We start from the raw sequence: 22,204 nt of genomic DNA, 5'->3' as shown, positions 1-22,204 counted from the left end.
TGTTTCTTCATTTCTGGAAAATTATATCATTTATTTTCAAACATTACTTCTTTTCAATTCTCCCTATTTTCTTCTGCAACTTATATTGGATATATTTCTGAATTTCTCATTCTACACTCTGTACCTTTAACTTCTTTCATAATTTTCTCCTTTATCTTACTGTGCTGTGATCTAGAACGCTCTCTGTCAGTGCTATCTTCCAAATCATTAATCCTCTCTCTTCAGATATATCTAGTATGCCATTGAGATAATTTATTGAGGGTCATTATTATTATTACTATTATTTTATTTTCAAAGACAATATTTTTCATTCCAAGATTTCCAATTTTTTCTTTTTCAAATCTTGTTCTTGTTTCATAAATGCTACTTCCTTCCTCATGTCTTTGAGCAGTTAACGTATTATTTTTAACTTCTCAGAATGATCTCTATATCCTCAGGTGTCACTTCTTCCATTTGTTGAATTTAACTGCTATTTTTATGATAATGGATTTCTTCATATGCTTAAAATATTTTTAAGAGCTATTCTTGCTTGGGAGTTCACCTTCATATGCACCCTTTTTCATATGATCTAAATTGCCTCAGCCTTGGGTTTCACTGGTCCAAACCAGGTCTTATATTAGCAGATCAATTTGGATCTTTTACTCCATAATAATGGTTTAATATTGAAACTTACATGCATATTTGTATGACTCAGTTCCTATTTCCCATGGTGCCGCTGCTTCTTTGCTTTTCTTGTATAAATTCAGTGCTCTCAAAAGCAAGATCTATATCCAAGATGTTTTAATGAACTACATATCCAATTAAGAAGAAGTTAACTTTTTTGGGTAATCAACTTGAGGATAAATGACCAAAGACTTATGAACTAGAGGTGGGGAAATAGGATGAGGCGTCTGCTGGCTCCCTACAAATCTCTTCTCGCTGTTGTACTTTATGTTTATAAATGCACCTGAAGTGTGGCGCTTCCACTTCACAATCCCCTTGTAAAATCTCCATTCCAGATCCCTTAGATCCATGAATTGTTTTTCTGAAAAGAATCATATTTTCAAAGAATCACATGATGGCCTTATTTAACCTTCAGTTATTTAGAGGTGTTTCATGGACAGAATAAACCTTTGATGAACTCAAGTCTCCTTCTCCCTTGTGTTCTTGAACTTTCTGAAGCTTCCTGTTTCTGAAGCTTTGTAAACTAAGGGGGAACCTACAATGTTCATCTCATCTAAAGCCGTCCTCCAAATGGGAAATTGGGTGGGTCTGGCTAACTGGGCTGGAGTGGACCCTGCAGGGCCATCGCACGTAGAGGTATCTCCTCTGGTGCAAATGGAGAGAACTGCAGATCACTGAGGTCTACTGGGAGTAGAAAAGAATCCTAATGAGTGGTTAAAACAAGGAGGAAGATTGATCAGAAATATGTATTTTTAGTGTCATTTCTTCCAAGAAGTGTAGTGTAAACCCTGAGTATAAAAAGGCAGTGATTTAGCTAGAATTTGGCTCTTTTCCCTACACTTTCAGGACCTACCAGCTTGGGGCATCGTTAGTAGTTGTAATCCTTATAAGGAGGCAATGAACCACGGAAAAAATCAAGCCAAGATATGCTGCATATTCTCCTACTCAGCAACCATTTCCCTTCCATTCTTTTCATGGCTAAATAAATTGTAAACAAAAACAAAAACAAAAAACAACAACAGAAAAGCAAGGCCTAAGGCGGGGACTTGGCTGTAAAACCAGAGGCCAAAGAGCAAATGAGTGTAAGGAGTATCAGGAGAACAGGAGAAACATGGGTAGAGCAAACAAGCAGGAGGGCTGGTCTGTTTCTCGTAGGTGACTCTACCATCTTCCCTGTGTGGTGATACTTGAGCAGGTCACCTCTGACCCAGATACTGCCCTTGTCCCAGTCAGGTCTCCATCCCTGGGAAGGGCTTGAATTTCTCTGAGTCTACGTGGTATGTCTTTCTATAAGTCTTTCTGTATATTCTACACATGCCTGAAGTAGGAGACTGGGCCCAGGGCCTGTTCCTTGAGTTCAGACCTGGCCATGGTGTTCAACAGTCTGTCCCTAGGGCCCAGCTGCCAAGTTTCAGGGAGTCTGACAAGACCTTGGCAGGCCTGGCATAGCAGGAAGGACAGGGATATTTGGCAAGGCCATAGGATGGATGATTTTGATCAGTGAAGAGCTTTATGTCATGATCTGTGGTGGACACTATAGGTTGGCTCACTCTATACCAAGTACAATCCTTTTCTGCCTTCCTCTCCTCAGAGGGTGGGAAGCTCGGATCTCTATTGAGCAGCCTTCCTTGCAGTAAGTGGTGGCTATGGGACACAACTGTGGCCAAGGAGATGTGGGGAGAGGTCACCTGAGGAGGGGTGTTCTAAGTAGCCAATGTGGCCCTTTCTCCTAGCTCCCCTTCCTCCCTGGAATATGTCCATAGCACCTGGAAGTGAAGAAGACATTTTTGGCCATGAAGACAAAAGCCACACATAAAAAGATGGGGGAGCATGGATTCTTTACAACATCAAAAAGCCTTGTTCTTACCCTTGTCTGCCTCCAGACGGAAAAATAGAAAAACAACTCTTAGCTGATTTTTTCTGTTATTTTTGGTCAAACACATGTCTAACCTACATGGTCCTATAGGATTGATCCTGAGCAAGAGCAACTCATATGATACGAGAAGAACAAAATGGTGGCACCCACTCCCTTTTCCTCCCCCAGTTCTTGGTGCTAGTAAGGATATGTTCTAGAATATTCTTTGGTATATCAGGAGTCCTAAAGTTCTTCTGAAGTGAGAATACTTTAAGGACTGGCTGGCTGATACAATAATAGTAATACTAGGCAATATATGATAGCAAAAGACGAATTGTTACAATTAAACCAAAGGAGTTACTGGAGATTCCTCACCTGGATGCCTACTTGGCTTCATGCATATTCCTTGAATAGACAGGACATGTCCCAGAGATTCTAACTCCAAAATCTCAGGAAATGAGGTCGTGGAGGCAGAGGAGCGATTTCAACACAGAGTCTGAAAGGGCACATGAGAGAACTCCAGAGGTTAGGTAGACAGCAGGCAATCCATGTACTAGGAAGAAAGGAAAATTTGGCCCATGTGGGTGGCAAAGCCATAAATGTTCCAGACCTATCAGACATCAGCACTTCAGCACTTCTTTAGTAAGCTTTTTTTGCCAATTCTTACTGATTCTCAACACTTTCTATGCTTCTTCCTCCCCAGTCCCAGACTTTACTTATGTACATTTGTGGACTGTCTAGGCTGTTCCTACAATTTTCCTAATTTCCACTTCTGCCTGGGCTCCATAAGATACTAAGTGTGACTCTATCAAAGGAATTTGAGACCTGAATTAGGCTCTGTCAAGACATCAATGTAGGGAATTACAGCAAAGATTTTTCCAGCATCTTGGACCAAGTATGATCAGAGTAATAAGTCTATTTCTTTAAATTTGTTCCTTCAGACACTACTTTTAATATAAAAACGGTGGTGTCAAAACATTTGCTGGTCTTGAGTCAAGAACCTACTGCAGAGGGTATCAAATATTTTATCATTGATTTAATCTATTTTTATAGCTACGCAGAATGACAAAATATTACTTCCCTTGCTTATGCAAGGAAAATGGAGACCTTAGGAAGAAGACACCCTGTCCTTGTTAAAACTCACCATCATGTTTTATAACATTTTAAACTTTCTCTGTATGGTCTTTCACCTTATATGGGTGCCTCCCTATTAAAAACTCAGATACAGCTCACTCAGAGTTCCTTCGCTCAGATTTCTTACACCCTCCCTTACTCAGTTTCCTCACCCCCTCCCTCATTCAGAGCACCATCATACCCTCTTTCTCTCAGAGTTCCCTCACACCTTCCCTTAAAAAAGAAAGGAAGGAAAGAAGAAATAAAGAAGGAAGGATGGAAAAAGAAAGAAAGAAAAGAGAGAGAGAGAGAAAGAAAGAAGGAAAGAAAGAAAGAAAAAAGAAAAAGAGAAAGAAGGAAAGAATCAGATATGAAGAGTTTCCTCTTGTTGTTTGTGTCATTTCGAAAGCCCTGATAGAGATGTAATAATAAGGAAAGGATAAAGGTTCATGAAAAAATATTTTTAAAAACCTCCAATTGGGGGTTTCCCTGGTGGCACAGTGGTTGAGAATCTGCCTGCCCGTGCGGGGGACACGGGTTCGAGCCCTGGTCTGGGAGGATCCCACATGCCGCAGAGCGGCTGGGCCCGTGGGCCACAATTACTGAGCCTGCGCGTCTGGAGCCTGTGCTCCGCAACAAGAGAGGCCGTGATAATGAGAGGCCTGCGCACCGCGATGAGGGGTGGTCCCCGCTTGCCGCAACTGGAGAAAGCCCTCTCACAGAAATGAGGACCCAACACAGCCATAAATAAAATAAATAAATAAATAAATAAATAAATAAATAATTTAAAAAGAAGGAAAAAAAAAAACCTCCAATTGCAGTTACGGCAAGATACTTAAGAAAAACCATTACTCAATAAATACTTGACTTACTTCATGAAACTGGAAACAAATAGTGAGTCCAAGTTTAACTGGCTCACTTTATAAATGCTTAAGTGCCGCGTATAAATAATACACCCTTTCAGGGATGAATCTGAGATTTGGCCCTCAAGTGTTTGATTCCCTATTCTCTATTTCCCCTTGTCACTGTAGGCAGCAAGGGCATCAGCCCTGAACCTCAGAACTGCAAGATTCCCCTGGGTCGAGGGCTCTAGGAACCTAGGTAAATTTTGCAGTCAGATTTCACTCATTTTCTTCCATGCGGCCTCATCTGTTTAGATTACCTGGATCGACTAATAAGTATTTAGGAACTTTATCTTCAAAGATAAACTTTTCTGGCGAGATAGTCGGAATGCCCAGTCTGCACAGTATTTCGGTGCTCTGAATCCTCTTCCGTATGGCGACCAGTGACATCGATTTGGAGTGATCCATGAGAATCTCATAAGGAAAAGTGTGCACGGGCGGAGGGATCCCATACTGAGAGATTCTCTTCTGGGATTTGGAGAGTCTCTCCACTGGGGAGAGGGATCTGGTCAGCAAGCTGTGGTGTAGGAGTTCAGTCATAGATTCTGGCCTCTCTTCTTTTCTCACCACCTTGCACGTGAAAACAGGTTGGGAATCCTCTCCTCTCCCATCAGTTCTGCTGGTTCCATTCAGGTTTTGGCTGAGGATTTTCTGTGCTTCACTAGGTGAAATACAGTGGGTTTTTAGGAGATTCGATTTCTTGTTCTCCTTATTAAAATGCTCAACAAATGCAAATAATTCTGGCAGCTATAGGAAAAAAAGTGGGAAGTCATGATATGGATGAAAATGTCATTGTCTGTAGACCCACAAATCCTAGAACAAATAGGACAACAACGATACAAACAGAAACATCTATATCTTTGAAAGATATCTTTGCCTAACTAACTAAACCAAATCAATCGTGGCAATGTGGAACAGAGAACAGAGGGTCGGATCTCAGATACATTCCCCCAAAGGGTATTATTTTGTCACATCATTAAGCCTGCATTATAAAAGGATTCCGTTAGACTTGGAGTCTAATGTCTTTAAAGATCTTTCCAACTCTAAAATTCCATGAGTGACCATGGAGAGAGACCGCTGTGGCAGTTTGCGACCTCTGTTTTGAGTAAGGCTACATTTCTTTTAAGGAAGAAAGGGAGCCAGTTAATCTAGATATCAAAGCTTCATCCTGGTGTCCAAAGGGCTTGAATGTTCAGGAATGCAGCAAAAGGAAGCTGTAATTGTCCTTATTCCCTGGAATATTTTACCAAAGCAAATAGGTTTGTGGAGTGTTTGAAAATAGTTGCTGGCAGAAAAGACAGGAAGTGTTCCCTCAGAGTACCCTTCTCTGTCTAAAATCCTGTATTGAAGGAATAAAATCCTATTTCTAGAGTATTCTGCCTACTAATCCTATTACTTCTAACAGGCTTCTTAGGCCCTTGATTGGAAGGCCTAGGAGGCCAAAGTGAGATCCCACACCTGGGGCGTTTGAGCTTACCCAAGTGCAGTTTCCCTTCAGTCATGGTTGGTTCTATTCCAAGAGCAGCAGATAGGAAGGGAGCTAAAGTTGGCACAGGGCTCCTTCAAAGACATTGCCATCATTGTGAAAACACCTTAGCACCCATGCTTACCTGCCGGGAAGTGCTGCATTTTGCTGTAACAACAAAGGGTAAGTCACCGGAGTGAAATTTTTGTGTTTCCGATGGCCCCCAACCATGCCACTGTGTATTCAATAGTTGGAGTTTGTACCATTCTTGAATATAAAGTGTGCTGTACCCTGAATACATACCGAACATGTCCGAGGCTCGGCTGCCATGTCATCTTTACTTGGATCTGTGTCTCTATTGAGGAACATTGTACTGGGATTTTATTCTCTGACTCCTAAAAGATCAAAATAAGGGAAGACCAAATGAAAGATCAAAAATTAGATGAAATACAAGAGAGAAAGGTAACACTCTTTAAGTCTTTGGAAGGTTGTAAGACACTTTCTAATTTTATACCCTTAAATTTTTTCTTTTGTTGTCTCCTTACTCTGTCAGTCAAATTAATCACATTTCGACCAAACCTTTTCTCTGAAACACCTCAAATTCTTACATGACATGTATGTTCAGGCATTTAATACTGGTTCAAAGAATCCTATATGGACTTTTTATATTTTTTGGTCTTATATATATTTTTTTGATCAACTTTCAGTTCCTCTGAAGAACAACTCACCTACCTCCTTATCCAGAAAAAGTATTTTTTATTCAGGAGAAAAAGGCTAACAATAATGACAAAAACAATTAATGTTTTGAAATAATTTGCGTTGGGCCACCTATATCAGTAAGCACTTTACAGATGGGATTTTTGTTTAATCGCTTTGTGAGAGATTAAAAATGGCCATAGAACCTTTACAATTGGCGTCTTCGAAGTCTGCTCCACATTTGACCCTAGGCTGGCCTTGTGCTTGGCTTTGACTGACAGCATAAGTCAAGGCACTGAGGTGCTTTGCAGCTTCACTTCATACTCTGGGAAGCCTGAGCCACCCGGTGAAGAGAGGTCCAGCTACCCTTCTGGAGAAACCAGGTGAAGTCAAAAGCCAGCACCAGTCCCTATACACATAAATGAGGCCATCTTGGATCACGAGCCCCACTGGTGCCTCCAGATGACCTCCACTGCATGAGCAACTCTAGATGAATCCAGATGGAGAAGAACCACCCAGCTGAGCCAGCCAACTCCAAAGTTATGGCACATAGTGAATTACAGTTGTTTCTAGACACTGAATTTTGAGTGGATTGTTATATAGCAATAAATAACAGATAAACCCCATGATATTTCACATTCTTGGTCTGAATTATTCCAGTGAATCTGGGTTGGTAGATAGGGGAAAGTATGTGGGAAAAGATCTTCCTGGGCATCACTGTATCCTGATTGGTGACTGTGGTCACTGGGATGAGTATCAGAGATGAACCCAGAATGCTCATTTGGTGTTTGGGGATGAAGCAAAAACAACTAGGTTCTTCATCCTTCCCAAGCAAAGTGGGAAAATCCAGAATGAATATATACATATATATTTGAATATATACTCATTCTGGGATATCTATTTATTGTTTGAAAATACCTATCTATATCTGTATGTCTAAAATATACATATATATCTAAATATATTATTGTCACTACTGAGTCCACTATATCTGTCTGTCTATCTATCTATTTATCTATTTTTTAAATCAGGGAATTCCCTGGCGGTCCAGTGGTTAGGACTCCACACTTTCACTGCCGAGGCCTCGGGTTCCATCCCTAGTTGGGAAGTAAGATCCTGCAAGCCTCGCGGCACTGCCGGAGGTGGGGTGGGAAACAATGACAATATAATGCATCACGCCTACCCCCCTTTTCTACATTTGGGCAGTGGCTTCACAGACGTGTCCATCCCCAACCAGTTAAAATACGACTTGACTGTGCTTTCCTTTCGACAATTCCTGCAAAGGAAACTATTTCTCTAACCTGCTTCGTCTAAAACGTCTGGGGTCTCGTGGTCAGCCATGACTTGTCTTCCGGGGTGTCGCCCACCACGGGAGAGCTGCCTTCTCCCATTACCAACAGACAAGACGTTTTCTTGCCCAACTGCTGTTAAGGACCTCTCCGTCTCATTGAAGGGTCAGGACACAGAACGCTACAACAGAACATTAGCCAACGATGCTTTTATCCAGTTGAATGCTGACTTCACTAACATACTCTCACTCTTTCCCTGAGCCAAGTCGATGCCTAAACCTGGATTAGCCATTTAACGCAGCCTCCCATGAAGAGAGTTCCTGGAAAAGCCATGAAAACATAGCCAACGGCCTGTTACAGATTCACACCACTGGAGGGAGCCCTTGCAGGGGCTCTTCAGCACTTCTATTCATCTTTTGTTATTCCCGGAAATTCCTACGGTCATTTCTAATTTTGCCAAGATCAAGGGCGTCTCACAGGAACTCTTGAGTGGTATCCTCCTCTCCACTTGCTATCATACCCAACTTCTCTCTGCTCATCTAGTGGTAACTGTCTATCCCATCCAGAGTGGTATATTTTATCCTCTTCCTAACTCTTGAAATTGTTCCCCTTCCTCCCTTCCCTTCAACGGGGAAACAACTTTTTCTCCTCTTTGTTTACTGTTCTCTTATCTTCAGTCTCATGTTTCCCAATGGCTCCTTCCTTTCTTTACAGACAAGTAAAATCTCTTCCATTTGGGGGAAAAAACACAACTTCTCTTGCCTCCGATCCTACCACTAACCCTCAAACTTTCTCTCTCTTTTACCTCTCTGTACTTGCTATTTTTAATATTCTCATGATCTAATCTTCACAATTATGACATTTAGCTTCCACCCTGACTGATGAACCAAAATTGAATACTTGAAGGCAAAAGTGACTTCCTAATCATCAGTTCTAATGTTGTTTTTACAGTCCTCATTTTCATCCATCTCAACTCTTAACTGCCCCTTCGCTTTGAAAATGATTTTTAAAAAATATCTTCCTTATTCTTTCCAAACGCATTGTAATGATTCTAGTAAAACACCTGATTGATTTCAGATTTGGACTATTGCAGTCATCTTCTGGTTTCCTTGCCCTTACTTTATTTTTTATTTTTACTTTTTTATAACGTATCCTAAATCACCTCTTTATCCAGCCATTCATTAGCTCATTTTTCAAACTTGGCTCCTTATTACTTTTAGGATAAGATATAAAATTCCTGACCAGATTTACAAAGACTATCTACAATCTTCTCCTAACACTTTCTCATCATTTAGAAACCATATCTCTGTGTCACTATAAGGCAGCTGGGCCAATTCACTTATTTCTGAAACAATTTTCTGTGCTTCCATGCATTCTTCCTTGAGGCTTGTTCACTCTGACTTCCCACATAATCAGCCAGAATGTTGATTTAACATTCCTTCTCTTTTATGCCAATCCAAATAAAAATATAATTCAAAAAATATGTAATAGAATTGAAGATGAAATTGAAGGAAGCACAACGTTCAATAGCTTTTGTGGGAAACAAAAGCAAAAAGTAGAACAGGAAATGGAAATAAAGAAAAAGTTAAAATTTACTTAGGGAGGGTCTAGTTATGGTCAACTGATTTTTTACAAGGTTGCCAAGACCATTCAGTGGGGGAATGAATAGTCTTTTCAATAAATGTTGCCAGGACGACAGGATATGCACATGCAGAAGAATGAAGTTGAACCCCTACCTCAATCCATACACAGAAATTAACTTAAAATGAACCATAGACCTAAACGTAAGAGCTAAAACTGTAAAACTAGAAGAAAACATAGGAGTAAATTTTCATGATCTTGGGTTAGGCAATGGTTTCTTGGATACAACACTAAGAGCAAAAGCAGAAACATTTTAAAATTGATAAATTGGATTTCATCAAAATTAAAACCAATGGGCCACTCCTGGACAGAAACTCTAATTTGAAAAGATAAATGCACCCCAGTGTTCAAAGCTGCACTATTTACAACAGCCAAGACATGGAAGCAACTTAAATGTCCATCGACAGATGAATGGATAAAGAAGATGTGGTACATATATGTGTGTGTGTGTGTGTGTGTGTGTATTACTCAGCTATAAAAAAAAGAATGAAATAATGCCATTTGCAGCAACACGAATGGACCTAGAGATGATCATACTAAGTGAAGTAAGTCAGACAGAAAAAGACAAATATATGATATCACCTATATGTGGAATCTAAAAAAATGATACAAATGAACTTATTTACAAAACAGAAATAGACTCACAGACATAGAAAACAAGCTTATGGTTACCAAAGGGGAAAGTGGAGGGAGGGATAAATTAAGAGTGGGATTAACAGATATACACTACTATATATAAAAAAGATAGCCACCAACAAATATAGCACAGGGAACTATATTCACTATCTTGTAATAACCTACAATGGAAAAGAAGCTGAAAAAGAATATATACAATTCTCTCTATATATACATATAACACACGGAATTTTATATATATACATAGTGGGTGGGCCAAAAAGTACCTTTGGCTTTTTAAGTAAAAATAAAAGACACAGTATTCATTTCCACCAAGAACTTCATTGAACAACGTATTCACCCTTTTGTTCCACTACCTTCTGCCATTTTTCAGGCAACTTCATAATTCCATCTTCCCAAAATTTTTTATCTTTTTGAGTAAAGAGCTCTGCCAGGTGCCTTTTACAGTCTTCCAGGGAATTGAAATTTTTTCCATTAAGAGAATTTTGTAAAGACCAAAATAAATGGAAATCCGAAGGCGCAATGTCTGGTGAATATGGTGGATGAATCAGAACTTCCCAACCAAACTGTAACAGTTTTTGCCTGGTCATCAAAGAAACATTGCAGTCTTGTGTTATCCTGATGGAAGATGATGCGTTTTCTGTTGACTAATTCTGGACGCTTTTCGTCAAGTGCTGCTTTCAGTTGGTCTAATAGGGAGCAGTACGTGTTGGAATTAATCATTTGGTTTTCCAGAAGGAGCTCATAATAGAGATCTCCCTTCCAATCCCACCATATACACGGCATCACCTTCTTTGGATGAAGACCGGCCTTTGGTGGGGTTGGTGGTGGTTCATTTCACTTGCCCCACGATCTCTTCCGTTCCATATTGTTGTACAGTATCCACTTTTCATCGCCCGTCACAATTTATTTTAAAAACGGAACGTTTTCGTTATGTTTTGGTAGAGAATAGCATGTGGAAATATGATCAAGAAGGTTTTTTGCTCTAAACTTATGTGGAACCCAAACATCAAAGTGATTCACATAACCAAGCTGGTGCAAATGATTTTCAGCGCTTGATTTGGATATTTTGAGTATGTCGGCTGTCTCCCGCATGGTATAACGCTGATTGTTCTCAGTTATTGTTTTGCTTTGGTCGCTGGCAGCTTCAGCTGGTCTACCTGACCGTGGAGCATCGTCCAGCAAGAAATCTCCAGCACGAAACTTCACAAACCACTTTTGACACGTTTGATCAGTCAGAGCACATTCGCCATACAATGCACAAATCTTTTTGTGTGTGTCAATTGCATTTTTACCTTTCTTGAAATAAGGACATAATATGCTGAAAATGTTGCTTTTTTTCTTCCGTCTTCAATGTTAAAATGGCTACACAAAAATTCATCAATTTTGATGTCTTTTTAAAAATGCACGCTGATATGACAGCTGTCGCATACAATCTAACAAAATTGTTTCGAATGAAGTTAAAAACAACTAAGTGCTACTAGAACCATCTTACAGAAAAAAAACGAATGAACATTTTGGCCCACCCAATATATAACACTGAATCCTTTGCTATATGCCTGAAACTAACACAACATTGTAAATCAACTATATTTCAATTAAAAAAAAAAGAAAATCAATGGGTATTCCCCCAAATGTTCTATATAGGCTTGCCTCTTTTTCTTTTTCTTTTCTTTTCTTTTTTTAATTTTTATATTTATTTTTGGCTGTGTTGGGTCTTTGTTTCTGTGTGAGGGCTTTCTCTAGTTGCGGCAAGCGGGGGCCACTCTTCATCGCAGTGCGGGGGCCTCTCACTATCGCGGCCTCGCTTGTTGCGGAGCACAGGCTCCAGACGCGCAGGCCCAGTAGTTGTGGCTCACGGGCCCAGTTGCTCCGTGGCATGTGGGATCTTCCCAGACCAGGGCTCGAACCCGTGTCCCCTGCATTGGCAGGCAGATTCTCAACCACTGTGCCACCAGGGAAGCCCATAGGCTTGCCTCTTTTTCCGTCAGCTCTATTAACATGAAATAATTTTAATGATTTTATCTTTGCCATTCTGGAGTCTTAACTGTCTTCTTGACCTACTTATGTCTCAGTTTCCTTACTTTAAAAACAGGGCTAATGATAGCATCTATTCATAGAATTATTATGAAGACCAAATTAGTTAATATATGAAAGGACTCAGAGCAGCATCTGGCACATAGTAAGCACTATAAATGTTTGCAATTATTATTTCTTCCCTTGATGATATATGGTTCCACTTCCATCATTTTTTCTTTTTTTAAAAATAATTAATTAATTAATTAATTTATGGCTGTGTTGGGTCTTTGCTGCTGTGTGTGGGCCCTCTCTAGTTGCGGTGAGTGGGGGCCACTCTTCGTTGTGATGCATGGGCCTCTCACTGTCGTGGCCTCTCTTGTTGCAGAGCACTGGCCTCGAGGTGTGCAGGCTTCAGTAGTTGTGGCACGTGGGCTCAGCAGTTGTGACTCGCGGGCTCTAGAGTGCAGGCTCAGTAGTTGTGGCACACGGGCCCAGCTGCTCCATGGCATGTGGGATCCTCCCGGACCAGGGCTCTAACCCGTGTCCCCTGCAGTGGCAGGTGGACTCTCAACCACTGTGCCACCAGGGAAGCCCACCTCCATTATTTTCTATTAGTTCTTCAGAGTCCCAGTAAATTATTATGGGCCTTTAATTTCTCAAAGTTTAAAAGTTTATTATACCTTTTAGTATTTTGTTCTGTCTTCTTCTTTAGTAACACCTAGTATATGTATGTTGGTTCTTTACTACTTATTTTCTATATCATCTTCTTATAATCTTGACTTCTTTGTTCTTGTTTTCAATATATTCTGTTGCCTTATCCCTTTTTTGATCTCTTTTTCGCAGAGCCCATATTTTATTTTCTTCCAGAGTGTGGAAAATTTTTATTATAAAATTGTCTTGTTTCCTTGAGTAATTCTTCTTCCACAGACTATGCTTCTTAAAAAAATATTCACGTGAAATCCCTTTATAATGACCGTGTTAATGTGTGGCTTTAACAATATTACTCTATCATATTCACACAATTAAACATCCTTTTTTGCCCAGGGATACTGACTGTACTGTTGTGCCACCAGGTGGCGCTCATTGGAAGTTTGCCTCCAATGTTTCCTATAACTTTTTCTTTCAATATCTTTCTCTCCTTCCTCCCTCCTTCCCTCTCTCCCTCCCTTCCTTCCTTCCTTCCTTCCTTCCTCTCTTGACTGATTGTTTGGTTTTAATTTATGGTATGCCTTAATTCAGCAAATACTTTACAATGTGTCAGGTACTGGACTAAGCCTTAGGAAAGACAAATGAAGTAACTGTGTGTGCATATAATAAGGAAAGATTTCTAAGACATTTACCAGTATTTTTTTTTTTTTTTAATGAAAGGCATTTATTTATTTATTTATTTATGGCTGTGTTGGGTCTTGGTTTCTGTGCGAGGGCTTTCTCTAGATGCGGCGAGCGGGGCCCACTCTTCAGTGCGTGGGCCTCTCACTACCGCGGCCTCTCTTGTTGCGGAGCACAGGCTCCAGACGCGCAGGCTCAGTAGTTGTGGCTCACGGGCCTAGTTGCTCCGCAGCATGTGGGATCTTCCCAGACCAGGGCTCGAACCCGTGTCCCCTGCATTAGCAGGCAGATTCTCAACCACTGCGCCACCAGGGAAGCCCCATTTACCAGTATTTATTGGACACCAGTTATGCCCCAGGCACTGTTTAAGTCCTTGGTATACATTGTCAAAGAAAACAAAGACTTCTGTTCTTGGGAAGTTTACATACAGGGGATACACACAGAAAATCATATATATAATAAATGAATTAATAAGTGTGAAAGTCATAAGTGCTGTAAAGGAAATAAAATATATCAGGGTCAAGGGGATTGAGAGTGCTGGGGGGCCAGGTGTAACTTAATAGTGTGGTCAGGGGAGAGCTCATTGAGGTACCATTTGAGCAAAGACTTGTAGGGGGTGTGAGCCTTGAGGAAAACTGGGGGGAACCTTCCAGATGGAGAGAAGCCAGGGCAGAGGCCATATGTTGGCTGCCTGGAGGAAGAGCAGGTTTCAAGAGAAACGGGAGTGAGGAAGTGAGGGGAAGAGGGCAGAGAGGAAGGGGAGGAGGGCTCTGTGTCCTCAGGGTTTTGGAAGCTGGCTTTCCTCAGAGAGAAACCCGGAGCCATCGCAGCCTCTGTGACAGAATCTGACTTACATTTTTAAAGGGGCACTCTGGCAGCCATGTGGAGAGACATATTGTTAAAATATATTCTATCCATATAATGCTAATTGTGTCATATGATTCCACACATTAAAAAAAAAAAGAGCTGGGAGGAGATATGGGGATATATGTATATGTATAGCTGATTCACTTTGTTATAAAGCAGAAACTAACACACCATTGTAAAGCAATTATACTCCAATAAAGATGTTAAAAAAAAAAAGAACTGTATGTGTATTTTTTGTAGGAGAGAAAATATATTTGCATTTAAAGTGAATATATATACATAGATGTCAATTCATAGCAAATCATCTGGAAGGACATGTACAAAATTTCAACAGAAGGGAGTGAGTAGGAAGGGAATGAATGGGGAGCTTTTGTTCTTTACTATTTATTAACGTTTTGCATTTTGCTTGGATTTTTTTTTTAATAGTAAGCATGTGTCCCTTTTGTAATGTCAAAACAATTAGACATTGTTAGAGACATGGCTGACTTCCTGCTTTGAAGAGAAAGTGGTGTATATGGGAAAGAAAGATAAACCTATGTCTTCGTGTATCAATGGAGTTACTAATGTACTCGGTGATAGGCCCTTGTGAGGATACTGAAGCAACATCTGAAACAATTCCTACTCTCAAGAATATTTTTTGATATAGAAAACTGGTCATAGGGAGTTCTCTCCTTCTTGAACACAATATAGTGACAGTAAAAGAATTACTTGTTTAAGTATAAAACTACTACTAAAACAAAACAACAAAGGAAAAACCTAGGGGGCGGGCCAGGAAGGGGTTTCACAGAGAGAAGGTTTGCAAACTGCTCTCCAACACATATACCCTCCAGGGGTAAAACGTGAAGAGATGAAATCAGAATACCAGAAGCCGTTAGGCTCAGGCCTCCCAGCCTCCTCGCGGGAATGTGCTCTCCTGCTGTCTGGGTTCACCAAGCCTCTTAGACCCTCCCCACGCTCCCACAGGCTCTAGCAGCCTTTGGTAAGCCATTCACCCTGAGTCTAACATTCAAAATCCAGGTTCACTTTCTTCCATGCTTCCATCACTATCTCCCTACAGCATCCTTAGGTTTTGTAATAATAACTAGTCCCCACACCACAGGTCATTGCATTACAACTACTACATTGTGTCAACTTCATGATTTAACATGATTGAAAAGTAGGATGCGTTCTATAATCAACAGTGATTTGGTCTCACAGTTGACATTGGCCCAGCGGCCGTCAAAACTATTCTCATGGCCTGTGTTTGCATGAAATCAGACATGGCTGTTGACAGTGCCATCCATTCTCCTAGGTACATGTGTTATGGGTAGTACTGGTTGAACTTAGTTGCTCTTTGAAGTGTTTTCTAAATCTGCGCCTTCCAATAGGGTAGCCACTAGCTCTGTGTGGCTATTGAGTGCTTAAAATGTAACTAGTCCAAATTGAGATGTTCTGTAGTATGAAAAACAGAACAAAAATATCTCACTCAGGATTTGTATGTTGGTAACATGCTGAAAGTATACTATTTTAGATGTACTGGGTTAAATTAAGATATGCTAAAATTAATCTTGGCTGTTTCTTTTACTTTTCCTAATACGGCTACTAGAAAATTTAAAATCACATAAGTGACTTCCATTCTTATTCTATTGGACAGCACTGATTTAAAAATTAACACTGATTTGGTAATGATCACAGGTAGGTTCTGAAAAGAACAGCAGATATATGATACAAGTTAATGTCTAAACAGTCTAAAAGAGCTCTTCTCTAAAAGAGAGTAGGTATAATATAAAAATTATGTCATAACAAAGCATGTCAGAGTTAAATGGGAATGAATAATTATGAAATTCCACAAGTCCAAAACCCTGCCTAAGAAATAGAATGTCAGGAACACCACTGAAGCCCTTTGTATCATCCTCAATTCCATCTTCTGCCTTCCCCACTCCCAGAAGTAACCAACCTCCTGAATTTTGTGTTAGCATTCTCTCTCTTTTTTACTTCAGTTTTCTTATATGTGCATGCATCCCTAAATGACATATTGTCTTTTTGGCATGTATTTGAACTTTATGTAAATGAAAGCATCCTAATAGATTTCTCCTGCAACTTGCTTCCCTCTTTTTAAAGTTTTAATTATACCAAAATATACATAATATAAAATTTACTACCATAACCTACGTGTACAGTTCTGTAGTGTTAAGAATTTCACATTGTTGTGTGACCAATCTCCTGGACTTTTTCACCCTTGCACAACTGAAACTCTGTACCCATTGAAAAACAGCTCCCTATCTCCTCCTTCCCCTACCCCTTGGCAACCACCATTCTACTCTCTATCTCTATAAATTGGAATGCTCTACCTCGTATAGGTGGAATCATACTGTGTTTGTCTTTTTGTGACTGGCTTATATCACTGAGCATAATGTCCTCAAGGTTGATCCATGTTGTAATAGTATGTGTCAGAATTTCTTTCCTTTTGAGACTGAATAATACTCCATCATTTGTGTATACCACATTTTGTTTACCCATTCATCCATTGATGGGCACTTGGGTTGCTTCCACCTCTTGGCTATACAATGCTGCTATGAACATACGTGTACACTTTCCGTGTTTAGTGTCAGTTGGAAATTTTTTCTTAACCTGCCTCCAAGTCATTCTGACTGATCCATTCAGGGGGGTCATCACACAATTCTAATGAAAAGAAAATATTTATCACAATTCTTAAAGCAAAAATATGACCTAAAAACTATTTTTTCCTATGTGTGAGAGGAGATGCTCTTATTCTAATCTTCCCCCAGGAATCATGATGATACTTGGACACTAGGTCTGTTTCCATCCAACAGATTTCCTTTGACAATATTTCTATTAAATAGAAAACCTTGGCTCCCAGTTGTAGGTCTTGTGAAATGACAGCTCATGTTTGCGGGTCCTGTCAGGTGGCTTATGATCTTAGGAAGCAAGATGGGGCGACATCCCTCTGAAGGCTCCTCCTATTGCCACGTCACATTCCAGAGCTGGACAGTTGACCATCTCAGCCAAGGAGAACAAACAACTTGCCAATACATGCTCCAGTTGTATTTGACTCTGAGAAGCATTTCTTCATGTTCTCTTGGATGTGATTTTAAAGGATACTAAAATACACCCCATTGATTTCTTTCACTTTTTCAGGAAAAAGTGAGGAAAAGTAAAACAACTCAGCGATTTAGCCAATTGTACCACACTTTGGACTTAAGCCTATACTGCATGTTCCTCATGTATAACCTGAGTTTTCAGTCCTGATGTACACGTTCAAGCTGTGCAGGGACTGATTATACAGCAAGGACACCCTGCGAGCAGCCACTTAAAGCAGTAAAACTGGCATTATCAACACATGGAAGACAGAAAAATCTTCTCACTTCAAAAACATTTACAAATAATTTTCTTTCAACATCTAGTATTCTTGAGTGTGAAAACAGGGTGTAGAATTTATGTGTACTATTTAAAGAATAAAAATAAAAGGAACCAGCATGTACTTACACCCAGGTGAAAACAGAACGTGTCCAGAACCTTAGAAACCCGTGGATGGCTCTCTCCAAACGGACCACCTCCTCCAGCCTCGAGTGACCATCACCTCAGTTCTTGTTGTTCTCTGTGGTTTTACACAGATTCATGTATCTCTAACACAGTAGTATTCCCCTTTGAAAACAGAATGGCAAGGCACCTGTGAAAGGAAAAACTGGTGTTGCCCTCATTAGATGCAGGCTCAGCGGGAAACAACCTGCACAGAGCTGGGGTCCTTGTCCAGCCTTGGCTTCCCAGTGCATTTCAAGAACACTTAGGGGGAGTCAAAGGCAAAGTCATGATCAAGTCCTGGGTAAGGGAGCGTTCATCCCAGGTGCGGCATCTAGTAGGACGAGGTCGTGGGCCAGAGAAGGCAATCCAGCGAAATATGGTCAGGGCAGGGCGCTGCTCTGCATTTTTTCTATTTTCTGCAATTTCTGCTCACGATGGTCAACCTTCAAATCTTAAGAGTGGGTCAAAACAGAACTTCTCTTTGGGATGCAGTACATACCCTCTGTTCACCTTTTCTCTCTTGTTTTTTATCTGGCTGTCTTTTTCATATGCGTTTTGGAGCATTTTCCTTCACTTTATCTTTTAACGCTTGTGTGTGTGTGTGTGTGAGTGTGCACACGCACACACACAGATTTAGCTTATATGAACAGTTCTTATTCTGAGTGTTCCTTTTCATGTCCTTCTTTCTTGTTTCATGATATGATATCTTCTCCTATGATACCTTCTCCTATCCCTCTGAAGATAGTGTGGTTGTTTTTATGAAGTTTTCTTCTCCCAACATACACCTCCCCCCCCCTTTTTCTGTTTGTTTTGGTCCCTAAATTCCAAAATAGAGGCAGGGTTCCCATGTCTGGTGATCTTTACTTTCTGCTCACGAATAAGAATGAAGTCCCAAAAAGCTGGCAGGAAGCCCTGCATGCATTGATGGGGCTGGTAGACCATTTGGGGAGAATCCCTTGACGTGAGTATCCAGGTCTTTCCTGGGCTGGTAAGATTCCCTAGAGAAGATTTCCATTTTCTGGCATGGAGGTGAGAGTCTCCCTGCTGGAGAACGTTGAATGCAGAGTGGTGGAAGGGGCTGTTGGTCCGCACTTATTAGAAGTATATTCACAAAATCTCTTGTTTTGGTTGTGTCTGTTGGTTGTTTTTTGGTATGGTGCTCGCACCCTCTGCTGGACCTGGCCTCCCCCAGGAGATCCTGTTTTAGCCTCTCCACAGAGACAACCTTTGGGTTCAGCTGGAGGCATGGAGTGGGGAGGGCACCTAGGGATCGTCTTTCTCGTACAGTGCCCACTCAGCTGCCCTCTTAGCCCACTTTCCCTTCACCCTTATTTCCAGGAACACCCGAGTCACCTGTAAGTGCAGCCTTCTGAGAATCCTGAGGCTTAAGTTCATCCAGGCCTCAGTTTCCTCAGGTCCTCCAGCCAGTAACGCCTCATCCATCTGCCTTCCAGCTTGCAAATGTTATTGATGTTAGCTTCTCTCCAGATCGCATCTTTGTGTTATGTCTTTAAAAAAAAAAAAAATCCTTGTATTTCAGCTATGTTCAGCTGTCAAGAGTCATGAAATTACTTACAGGTTTCAATCCATTGTCTGAAGTTCAGGAATCTCACTCTTTCCCCATTTCTTTGCATGGCAGGATGAAAATGCAGTGGCCACAAGTTGATTGTGTGTGTGGTTTTCACTATATCTTCCCAAACCAAAGCAAAACCAAGAGGCAGCTCCCTGGGAAGGAGATGGAGCGTGGACAGACATTCAGAGACAGTTCCTTCATCTCCAGAGCAATAGCCTTCCTCACTGCTTCCCCCACGTTTCCTTCAGTGTGGATACCTGGCCATCTATTCAGTCAACAGCCCACCCCCTGAAGTGTCTTTTCACTTTGTTTTCACAGAGAACGAAGCATCTCTGTGGCTTTCTTCTTGGTGTATGTATACAACATGTATATCAACAGCTCACCTTTGCAATTGAAAATGCTCTGTCACATGGTAGACTGTTAATATTTGTACAATAAGATCCTGGATAAAACTCTTGTTAATAGTTCGTTTTGTTTCTCTCTGAGCATAGAATATGTGATTAACTTGTAGGTTTATGAGATTCTTAACAATAATGTAACATGTACCTGTTTTTTCTTCAATAAGTAAAACTTTGAATAACAGTTACTCTGTGTTTACCAATGAAACTAATCAATTTTGTCCTGAAAAGCATTTTTTGTACTTGTTCTGGGAAAATTCCACTGGTTGATAAGAATGTCACTGTCTTCGCTTGTTGAATGACTCAAAAGCCTCAGCGGTATCCTCCAAGCAGGAATTATAACTTTGCAGGGAGGTCTTGGGCAGTGAGCTTTGATCTAATCAAATTCAGTTGTCAGATATTCATTGTGGCACCTCCTATTCCGTTTCAATTTTCAACCACTTTGTGTAAAATCATCACACCTGCAGATTTGCTTGACTCAGTAAATCCTGACATTCTACATTATCTGGAGTCATAGGTACTTTGTGTGTTCATAAGATTATTCTTATCTGTAGGACATATGTCACTATTTCCGTCACTATTTTATGCTTCAGTGAACACTTTTGAGCCACTGATCCTTTTTAAAAAGTGAACTTGAGTAGACTATAACCCAAAAGCAATAACATAGATTACAAATTTGATCAACATAAACAAGCCAATGGTGTGAAAAATACATTAACCATGATGAACCTCGTTAGCTGAATGTTATGTACGTCAATCTGATCAATGGAGTCCTTGTGGGAAATGCTCCACCTTGAAAGAAACAATCGTTACTGAGAACAACATGGGATTTCTGTGAAGTCATGACAATATTACATTTACAATTCATGAGGCATGATCACAACTGTTTCATTGCTTTTTCCTCTGAAACCCCCAAAGCCCCTGTGGTGTCAGGAGAGATCTCTGCGTACCCTGCTGTGGGGACACTTCTAAGCGAGGGAGCCTCCCTGGGGGGCAGGTGAGAGCCCAGGGACCTGAGGACCAGGGATTGAATCCATGCTCTCTGCAGTGAAAGTGAGGAATCCTAACCACTGGACCGCCAGGGAATTCCCCGACTGGTTTGTTGTATTTTTTTAGTGGAATAATTGCTTTTTTTAAAAAAAAAATTTATTTATTTTATTTATTTATTTTTGGCTGCATTGGGTCTTCGTTGCTGTGCACTGGCTTTCTCTAGCTGCGGAGAGCGGGGGCTACTCTTCATTGCAGTGCACGGGCTTTTCATTGCGGTGGCTTCTCTTATTGCGGAGCACGGGCTCTAGAGTACAGGCTCAGTAGTTGTGGCAAGTGGGCTCAGTAGTTTTGGCTCACGGGCTCTAGAGCACAGGCTCAGTAGTTGTGGCGCACGGGCTTAGTTGCTCCGCAGCACGTGGGATCTTCCCTGGACCAGGGCTCGAACCCATGTCCCCTGCACTGGCAGGAGGATTCTTTACCACTGTGCCACCAGGGAAACCCGAAATAATTGCTTTTTAAAAACTTGAGTTTTCTTAGGAATGCAACTATATTGCTAATTTAATACAAGACTTCTTTTTTTTTCTATAATTAATAAGCTTTGTCTTTTAGAGCAGTTTTAGGTCTAAAATTGATTGTAAAGTACAGAGTGTTCACATATGCCCTCTCCCCATCACACACAGTTTCCCCTATCATTAACACCTTGCATTAGTGGGATACATTTGTTATAATTGATGAACCAATAATATACATTATTATTACCTAAGTCCATAGTTTCCATCAGGGTTCATTCTTTGTGTTGACTTTATCCTATGGGTGTTGACAAATGTATAAAGACATGTACCCATCATTGTGTATCATACACAACAATTTCAGTGCCCTAAAAATCCTGTGCTCCTACTTTTTACCTTCTATAAGCCGCACTGGGTTAGCTTTCCTAAAAGAGAATTCTGATGAAGATTTGCTCTTGCTTAAGCCGTCAGTGGCTGCCCAGTGGCCCACAAAGTACAGGTTTGTTAGCACTTGGACTTCTCACCATCCAGCCACAGCAACACCTCACCTGTGTCCACCACTGCTTCCCTTCCAGGTGGTTCTACTCCTGCCACTGCTTTTTGACATTCCCCACATGTGCCCCTCACCTCTCCACTCCCTGCCTGTTTATGCCGGTCTCCCCACTCGAGGGCCCGGGGCCTTCTCCCCAGAGCTGCAGTCGCTCAGAGACCATCTCAGGAGCTGTTCCCACGACATC

At 40.9% G+C, this 22,204-nt stretch overlaps 1 protein-coding gene across 1 annotated transcript; it reads right to left on the bottom strand.

Annotated features, from left to right (window-relative positions):
- Window positions 1-855: 855 nt before the first annotated feature.
- Window positions 856-6,308, bottom strand: C6H9orf153 (chromosome 6 C9orf153 homolog). Its single transcript, XM_059926660.1, has 4 exons — window positions 6,302-6,308; window positions 6,144-6,166; window positions 5,111-5,280; window positions 856-1,024 (listed from the first exon to the last, which is right to left on the bottom strand). Exons 1-4 carry the CDS (start codon window positions 6,306-6,308, stop codon window positions 856-858), a joined length of 369 nt encoding a protein of 122 aa, XP_059782643.1.
- Window positions 6,309-22,204: the final 15,896 nt, after the last annotated feature.

This window comes from Balaenoptera ricei, chromosome 6, assembly GCF_028023285.1.
Source record: "Balaenoptera ricei isolate mBalRic1 chromosome 6, mBalRic1.hap2, whole genome shotgun sequence".
NCBI classification, from domain to species: Eukaryota; Metazoa; Chordata; class Mammalia; order Artiodactyla; family Balaenopteridae; genus Balaenoptera; species Balaenoptera ricei.
The sequence above is the reverse complement of the archived record's forward strand: the minus strand, read 5'-3'. Positions and strand labels throughout refer to the sequence as shown.

Bases quoted from the DNA above. Each gene is read 5' to 3' on its own strand.
- C6H9orf153 (XM_059926660.1), bottom strand. The intron at 5,281-6,143 runs GTAAGCATGGGT...TTTTTCCTATAG, and splicing joins AATGCAGCACTTCCCGGCAG to CTGCCAGAATTATTTGCATT. The intron at 1,025-5,110 runs GTGCAAGGTGGT...GATTCTTTTCAG, and splicing joins GATTCCCAACCTGTTTTCAC to AAAAACAATTCATGGATCTA.